This window comes from Haemaphysalis longicornis, unplaced genomic scaffold (assembly GCF_048455015.1).
Source record: "Haemaphysalis longicornis isolate Haplotype H1 unplaced genomic scaffold, Haemaphysalis longicornis Haplotype H1 scaffold_8, whole genome shotgun sequence".
NCBI lineage: Eukaryota > Metazoa > Arthropoda > Arachnida > Ixodida > Ixodidae > Haemaphysalis > Haemaphysalis longicornis.
This window is the reverse complement of record NW_027526445.1, coordinates 184,653,501-184,662,750: the sequence shown is the minus strand read 5'-3', so window position 1 is coordinate 184,662,750 and position 9,250 is coordinate 184,653,501. Positions and strand designations below refer to the sequence as shown.

The 9,250-nt window shown below is 50.8% G+C and overlaps 1 protein-coding gene across 4 annotated transcripts in view; it reads right to left on the bottom strand.

Annotated features, from left to right (window-relative positions):
* Positions 1-3,251: 3,251 nt before the first annotated feature.
* Positions 3,252-9,250, bottom strand: part of Dpp (decapentaplegic morphogen) — a 42,195-nt gene continuing 36,196 nt past the window's right edge. For all 4 annotated transcript variants that reach the window (XM_077680974.1, XM_077680975.1, XM_077680973.1 and 1 more), the window contains exon 2: positions 3,252-5,622. In XM_077680974.1, coding sequence (XP_077537100.1) covers positions 4,472-5,584 — 1,113 coding nt within the window. In that variant the 5' untranslated portion in view covers positions 5,585-5,622 and the 3' untranslated portion in view covers positions 3,252-4,471. The remainder of the gene's footprint in view (positions 5,623-9,250) is intronic.

The window sequence follows — 9,250 nt, the reverse complement described above, 5'->3', positions numbered from 1 at the left end:
TCTTCAGAGTACTTTAAATACGGTTGACACGTGGTGCAAACGCGTGGGACTCATGCTATCCCGAGATAAGACCGTGTTACTTATTGTCGGCAATCAAAGGGCTCGACAACAACTGCAAAACAGACCCATTTGACTAAATCTTGATGGCGAGCCAGTGACGAAAGTTACTTGTCACCGCATCCTTGGCCTGGACGTTGCGGCCTCCGGCTCAGCTACGCCATGGCTCCGGGAAGCTCGCCGGCACGCCCTTCAACTGCGACATCTAGTTCGCCGGATTTCCATGAAATCGGGAGGAGCTCGCACAGAGATGGCTCGGCTTCTCATACGTGCAATCCTGCAGCTACGTATCACGTACCAGGCTCAGTTTCAGTACATGACAAGGGCGGAATGGGATCGTCTAGAGGCCATCAATACAGAAGCCATGAGGACCATTACCTGCCTTCCTCGCTTAACGCGCATCTCCACACTACAGGAAGAAGCTGGCCTTAACACGATAGATGAGTTGGTTCACCAGCGGCGACAGGCACGATCTCTTAAAGCGCAGGTGTACACATCTGCGGCTACTTTAAGGTGGTATATGGGCCTCCAAACTAACACGCCGCCAGATCCCTCTCCAGAACCCCCTCCTTGGACCCGAATATTAATTACTGACTGCAAGCCTCCGGGTCGGTCAAGCCGTGTTGCGCCGCAACTCTCATCCAGTGCTGGCCAAGATACGTTTTATGTCGGCGCCAGTATTTCAGGAAGCCTTATTACCACAGCCGTCGTAAACCCAGCCATGCAGTTTTGTCAAACCTGCCATTACTACGCCCCTCAGAGGCCCCCGTCAACACTTGCTGAGCTCAAAGCGATTTTCGACGCCTTGACGACTATAGAGCTGCTGAGGACAGACCAATCGCAACCTGGCAACATCTTTACAGATTCAATGCAAGCAGTCCGAGACCTCCGGAGAGTACTTCATCAAGTGCCCATGTCCCAAACCATCCACGCGAAGGCTGCGGCCCTAAGTTTCAGAGTGAAGATTACTTGGGCCCAGAGAGAGGACGTCGACCCCTGCAGCGCATACAGCAACAGGCGGATGCGGCGACTCTTATACCTCCAACGACGCATCCACTGCCCTTACGCAATGTCAAAGTTGGCCACCGACAAAGAAGATATTCGGCGCTCCACACGCGCACTTATTCCACCGTGTGGATCAAACCTCCCTGGTGGGCTCACCCGCCGTGAGGAGGTGGCGCTACGAAGGATTCGCGTCGGGGCTGCTCTTACACCAGCTGTCACCCACACCTGGCCCCCGGATCGACGGGCTCCGTTTGGCCGGACATGTCCATTTTGCACCACGTCGGCATCGACCGCAAACATTCATCATCTTCTGTGCACTTGCCGTGGCCTCCAACGTTCCCGACAGCAAGTACAACATAGTGTGGGACTCAACCCAGGCCGGCCTCCCGACTACAGACGCTGGCTCTTTGGGCCGTATCACCGGAGCCTTTTAGACTTTCTTAGTGAAAACGTCCTGTTTACGTACATTTAAACATACTCGCCTCACCGTTTTATGCTGCAGAGCAAACTTTCGCAATTAAAAAAAAATGAGTGATTGTAAACGCGTGTGTACAGTATATACAATTCCAATCTAATCTGATACAATACAGTTTAATACAATCGAATCCAATGCTCCTCGCGCATGCGCAATACTCTGTACACTGACGCCGAGCCCCACACAGAGCGAGGTCCAAAGGTGCTTCGCCCCTCAAATGCTAGCAAACGCCGGGTTTTACGGAACGCCGCCGTGAGTTCGCTTTACACTGCCGTCTACCGTATACGAAGCCAGGCCTGTTATCTGATCCCTTTAGACTCTGTGCGCGAGGATTACTCTTTGAAGGGTGACGGCCCCCAAGCAACCACAGACGTCCCTGTTGCGTCCGAAATACAGCCGAACATCCAATGCCCAGTTTAGATGTCCACGGTACGTCCACTATACGTCCATGTTTGGATGTACATTTTCGGACTTACAGTGGACATCCAGAAACCGACGTACAGCCGCCAGTGGACCTACAAAGTTACTACGAACCAGCAAATATTGGCCTAAATTGAATATAAAAGAAAAACGAGAAAGCTTTTGTACATCAACACCATGACTTGTATATTGCAAGTTTTATCTGCATATTTCTAAAATTACGCCTATTTTTTTTTTTTACTTTTCTGAAGCGCCTCATTAATTCCAACGATGATCTTCATGAGGAAGGATATATAAAATTTGAGAACCGCTAGCGAAACATGTGAAGCAAGTTCACTGTGTTCATGTATGCCTGTCTGCCCTGTGGTGCGTTGGTCTGTGCGGTGTAGTATTCGTTGTAGGAACATAAGCTTCTCGTTACGCGATTCTCGAAATTTTTACTGAACATCCGCAATACATCCAGTTTCGGACGTCCGACTGAACGTACGGATGTGTTAAATCCGGACGTCCCACGGACGTAAATGGTACGTCCATCGGTTGTAAAACGGACGCCCTACGGATGTCTGCTAGAGCCGCGATGGACGTGTGGTGGACGTCCAGTGGACGTCAGGTGATTACTTGGGGTGATAACGCGGCACACTCGTTGGGACTGAAGGTAGAATATCCTAAATTTATAGACATAGTACAACAATTGTGTTCCATATTCGGAGTAGGTTCTAGTGCGCGGTATACCGCTTAATATAGAAGATGAAAGATTAAACTTTATGTAGAAGATGAAAGGTCATACTTAATTGGCAAGCGGCTGGCGCAGCAGCCCGTGCCAGACCCCTGCCCAACGGCCTTTCTGGCTGCTCCAAGCCTGCTAAAAAAGGCAATTTTGCCTGCTCCCAGGACTTCTCCGAAACTCATGTACTCTGCTCCACCCCTGTGCATGTCATGGGTGAGCGTGTTAAGGCTTGCTGCGTATGCCCACCCCACATGTGCACACATATGAACGGGCAACCGGTGATGTGTGCATGCTTTTAGGTGTGAAAGACACCGTCAAAGCGTCACTCCGGGAGCCCTTGAAGAAGGAACTAAAAAAAAAAACAGCTCCGGGGTGCAAGAAGTTTTAGTTTTGCGCCAGTTTAAACTGTCCATGGAGGCAATGTGTGTAAACCGAGAAAAAAACTGCTTCGTTGTAAAAATCAGGAACAGTGGTGAGATTGCTTCCAGCATTGTGGTGCCGACATCTCTCAAGAAGAAATCAAGATATTCAAAATGAAGAGACAAATTAGGAGTCCAGTAATGACGGTTTTTAATGACACTGATGTGAAGCTGTATTTTTTTTTATTTTTGTGCTTCCGCATTCTCTAGCAAGTGCACTTTCAACACATGCAGATCTCTATGCAGCACTAATGATAACAGCAATACCGTGTGGTACTAAGCAATCCCGCATGATGAGTGGTCTTAAGAGATTCTTTTCGTACAGCAGGACAGACTACGAGGCTTCAATGAGAAGTGACAGAAAGTAAGATGTAGGCTTGAGACATTCGAAGTACAGCTAACACTGTTTAAGGGATAGCCTTGGGGTCAAATCTGTTTGCATTTGAAGAAAGGGCTGCGTGGCAAATGAGACTTCTAGTATACTGAATATATTTTAGGTCCCTTTATTTAAAGTCCCATTTGCCGAGATTTTAGCGCTTCTTGTAATTTAAAATCTGTGGGAAACAAAAAAGCATGACACAGTTGAACAACAGACCACCGGCACTTTCGGAATCAAAACCACTGTTTGCATGCTCAGCAGAAGCTTGGGTAATACAGGAGCAATACATTTTTAGCAATCACGATGACTGCAACTAAAGCTGAGGGCACTGTTGGTGTTTCAATGGCACTTGGTCAGTAAATGCTTCCTAAACATGACGTTGTGGTGCTAATTTTACCTTTCTATGTCAGCAACAAGTTTAGGCCTAGCTCTTGCCAATAGGCTTAGCGCTTGTCGGCAGGGCATCTGCATTTTATTTTTTCGCAGACGAGAGACAATACTTTACGCAACCATAGAGGTCGGCCTGAGATTGGAGCTATGTCCAGCTCCTCTGTGTTCTAGCCAAACCAATAACTGGGCTGTCGGCTGTATTTAACAACTTCCAAAGCTTGTTCACGCACAGTGACCTTTACACCCTAGGGATGTTGGTGACAAATGGGTTCGCACATCTGGTCTCTCCACAAAGGAGAGCGGGGACAACCAGGTTTTGCAGACAGTTTCTGAATGGTCTCAACGAGGCACAGTGTTGTCGACCTGGTGTCAACATACGCGCGGCGCAGCGGTGTCGACTAGGCTTACGCGTGAAGTCCCTGAAGACTCTTCATAAGGCTCCGGGAATGCGCCTTCTCGAGCAGTCACACAGTCGCTCTCCACCGGACGCGCACTGGGGAGATGGGGGCACTGACACTGCCGCACGTGCACGCTCGCAGAAGTGCCCTTGAGATTCACTAATGCCACTGGGGAGGAGAGTAGTGCCGCAGCGGGACCGATCACCTGCAGCCGCAGCCTTCGACCACCATGTCCTGGTAGTTCTTGAGCACGACCCTCTCGAAGGCGTCCACGTAGAGCAGCGACACGGGCGACAGGTCGGTGGGCACGCAGCACGAGCCGGGCACCTTGCTGGCGCGCATCGAGTTCACCAGCGACTGCACGATGGCGTGGTTGGTGCTGTTCAGGTGCTCGGGCATCGGGAACGGGCAGGTGCCGTGACAGTAGTACGCATCGTAGCTGGGCGGCGCCACGATCCAGTCGTTCCAGCCCACGTGGCTGAACTCGATGCGCAGCGGGTGCCGCCGGCACGCGTCTCGGCCTTGCTTGCCCGGCGGCTGCTTGCGACGTCGGGCGCCCCGCCGCACCCGCTTGTTGGGCGGCGCCTTGCCGTCGGCCGAGTACGTCAGGAGCACCGGTTGTCGGGGCGCCCAGAAGCGCTCGCTGTGCCGCTCGCGTCGAAGCAGGACCCGGGTCGCGTTGGACGCGCCGGTCCGGGCGTCGACGACCTGCACGTAGAGGCCGTGGTTGGGCTCGCCGGCCAGCCAGCGACGCACGGCCGGGAGGACGTCCAGCGCGAGCCAGCCCTTCTTGCGGGACAGGGCCCGAGTGTCCAGGAGCCGGAGATGCGCCTCCCCGAGCTTCTTAGTCGCCGGTCTGAGGACTTCGTAGACTCGCACGAGCTCCAACGGCGCCGGAGCACCGGGACAGTTTGACTGTTCCTGGTCTGCCGGTAGCCGGAAGAGCCTCAGCTCCGCTCCCAGCAAGCTCTCGTCCGGCGTCTCGCTGACGTTGAAGCGGAAGCGAGCGCCGCCAGTTTGGACCTCTCGGTCGGGGCCGCGTTCCCAGGGCGCGTGGCTACGGATGGTGTCCGCGGCGCCTCCCGTGGTGAGAAAGGCCCCCTCGTTGTCCTGCCAGCGCGCGAACAGCTTGGCCATGTGGTCCGGGACTGCAGGAAGTCTGGAGCCCGTGGCCCGGTGCGGCGCGGACTCGAGCCCCAGGGCTTGCAGAAGACGAGCCTTGGCGAGCTCCAAGGACGGGTCGCTCGCGGCGTCCGAGCCTCGCGGCAACGACGCGAGCAGGCCCGCTCCGAGGACCAGCCACGCTGCCGCCATGGTCACTCGCTGTGGCGAGCCGCTCGCCGCCCAGATACCTGTATCAGCAGAAAGTGGAGGAGGCGGGCGTCGTGTCACCTTGCGCGTCTGTCGGCTGCAGCGATATTCGACGCGTTCCTCCGCGCCGGCGAGGAATGCGCGCGTTTAGATTACGCGCGAAAGCGGGGCGGTAAAAAAGGAGGGAAGGTTCTCGCGCGCGCGAGCCAAGATCCACGGCCGCGCACGATACGCGAAGACGCTAGCACCCGGAGGAATGCGGTTGCAGCGTACCAAAAGAAGCACAACTACAACAACAAAAATTGAAGCTTCTATATTACGCAGTTTCTTTTTTGTTTTTTCGCGGGAAAGGAAAAGAACTTGGCGCGCATCCAAGGAAGTGTATACGTCCGGATGACTTGAACCCCTCCTACTTCGAATACAGGTTTATTTTACTAGAAAAAAGTGTAATTTCATGGAATCCCGGCGCTTTTTTCAAGGCGAAGGCTCGGTGCAATTGGACCCGACGGTCGCGAAAAGTGTGGAGGGCAGAGTGACCAGACGGATGGAGCGGGAGTGAGGTGAAGTGAATTCCGTTCGTCAATACAACCATGTCGCACATTTAGAACCATACTGCGACTTGAGCGCGTATTCCGACCTGTTAAACGGAATGAGCATCCGTATTTATTTCCTCAGCTTATTTAGAAGTGGTGTCAACGAGACCGGATTAGGAAATTGAAAGAGGTATACGGAGTAACAGGAATTCCTTTGAAAAAAAAAAAATGTAGGCAACTCCCACGGGGAACTGAGGGACAAATGCGGAAGCATCAGTGCTACAAAACGAGCCCCTTTAAAGCTGGCTTCACAACTGAATACGCATCGATTGCTGGAAATACTTGTTCTTCTTTACAAAACTGTTTACAAATGTAGGAACGTCAGGGCCTATTACTAAATATGTACAGTCTTTGTCAAAATTTTCTGGGCCAAGTCGGAAACGCGCAGGCCGCAAAAAATTCAGTGTACAAGCTTACGTCCCGAGCGAGGCTGAAAATTCTTGTGCAGGAAAGCTAGAGAAAACACCTTTCTTACTGTCGTAAAATATATTTGGCACATTTAAAGGTAAAGCCGATTCTTTGAATTCTTCGGAGAAGGCTTAGGACTGGCCTAGAAAATTTTGACAAAGGGTGTACCCCTACAAGACCCCATGTATGCCTATAAAACTCTACAAACCAAAATTCTTTAAAGTTGGCTTTATTACTACACACAGACGCAGTGCTAGAAAGACTAAGGTAGAAAGCTGGGCCAGTTGGTTCATAGTCTTTGAAGAGGGAACCAGTGTTAAGACGCTACACAAGGGGAGAATACAGACACGGACGACACTGGACTTACAACTGATTTATTGGAAACGGACTCCCTGGCCAAATACAAATTTCCTTCGCTTTCGCATGCGCAGTAAAGCCACACCGTACGCAACAAGGAGGCAAGCAAGGCACAAAACCCAATCTTACACGTGGTGCAATCCGCTAAGAAAAGCTATTTCTTTTTCGGTGATTACCACAGAGGGTTCACTGACACGTTTTTCACCGTGTTTATATATCAAGAAGGCTTCGATAATCTGCCGCTCCTGCTTCGTCGCACCACGCCCCACTATGGACACGCTTTTCAGGTCCGGGGTGCAACGGCGTTGGCGCACATGTTCCGCCAAGTTGCTGCCCTTACCAGTGTTGAGGCACGTGCGGTGTTCGCGAAATACAGGCAAACAGAAAGACTTGCAGTCTTTGAATACTGAACTCTCATACACAGCTCTCATACACAGCTCGAATTTTTGCAAATTCCTTTTTTGTCAAAACGATACATGAGTGGAATGGGCTCTCAAATGTACAAGTGTCTGCTGTGAATGAAAACTTGTTTTTTTCGAACCTGTAACCCCCCTGCTATAACGCCTTCGGGCGCTGCAGGTATATGTTGAATAAAGAATATAGAATAAAGAATAGACTTATACACTGCATGCTTCGCGCCTCTCTAGGTTTCACGTTAGTGGAGATTGCCTGAGATTTTTTTTCTTCGGGTTTTACCCAAAACAATGAATATCTAAACTACTCTAAAGAAATCCGGTGAATAATTGGTGTGAGGTGGGTCACTCACTCACTCACTCACTCACTCACTCACTCACTCACTCACTCACTCACTCACTCACTCACTCACTCACTCACTCACTCACTCACTCACTCACTTAATTATCAAAAATGAAGGTGGGCATGCAATGCGGAGGACGGGCAACAGAGCGGGTGCTGCATTTATTCTTCGACTACCCATGTCCTACAGGTCTAACGGCTGATGATGAGGATCTTGATAATGATGATGATGACTGAGTGAGGGCTAGAGACAACGGTGTTGACCGGACGCGCGAATTGCTCGAACGTATCTGTTATACAGATGGCAAAAAATGTCGGAGAACATCTAAGCAGTTCTTAAGAGTTCTGAGTGCGAAAGCATCGATGTCAAATTGAACGCCTGGGACGCGTTCCTTCTGGCCCGCGTTCTCGAAAGGCTGCGTCTTCTTGCCGTTTGAGGCAATTTGCTTCGCGATCCGTTTCCGCCTTACGCTTTCGAATGGCTTCGATCCCTCTCATTCGCGTTGTGGCGCTGCCTGTTCCTGCCGCCATGTACTGGGAGAGTTGATGGCGATGGTGGATTTCGGCGCCTGTCAGTTCGCTCGTTTGGCTGCGTTCTAACGCTCCCTCCCTTTCTTCCTTTCTGCGGTGTAGTGGCGCGGATGACCACCTTTTGGTACTGTCGAGTTCAGGCGCGTACTACGGAACGCCTAGCTCTAAGGAAGGCTCAAAGGTATGTTGACTAGGAGCCGTTTTGCTGTCACGGGCGGCGGCTTTTAAGTGAAGCTTATTACTTCGGGCACCAACTGAAGAAGGGTCTGGTAGCGTCACTCTGACATTTCTAGCTCAGTCAAGGTCAAGCAATTACCTCGTGATGTTTCGCGGTGTTGACGACAGCGCCACCGACCACGCTTCGGCCACCGACCTAACCAATTCGGTCACCAACCTTACCAACAAACGTTTCATCGCTCGTTCGTTCCGAGGGGAGAGGTGCGAAGAGGCGATAGAGTAAGGGTGCGTGTCATAAAAAAAAAAAAAAAAAAATGATACAAGGAGGCACTGCCTGCATCAAAGTTCACTGCGCATGCGCGCCTACAGCGGCACTGCGCCGAACAGCGCTGTTTTGTCTTGCCGTGCAAGTGTGCGCGCGCTTACTGCGTTCTGTAGCCCGAACCGACCCTTTGCTCGACCTTTCCGTCTAAAACCGACCTTTTAGACGGAAAACGGAAGTGTATTTTCTGCATGAAGTGCGACATTTTTTTTTGTATTTCCGTGTTAATTTGTGTAAGTGTTTGTGCTACTTTTGTTTCCTTTGCAAAAGCTGGGGGATTGCACGGTAATGTCATATTATTGTTACTTTATATTATTTATTATTTTGTTCAGCAAAAAACGTGTATCTGTGTTCAGTTATATATATTTGCAGTATGTATTATTTTTATTGTTTTTGTTACGGAAAAAGTGTGTACGTATATTCTCATTTATTTGTGTATGTATTGACGCATGTATAGTTGCTTTTATTTCTGTCGTTTGTGCTGTCTGGTGCTAGGGGCCGAGACAGGCGACTATTACAGTATTT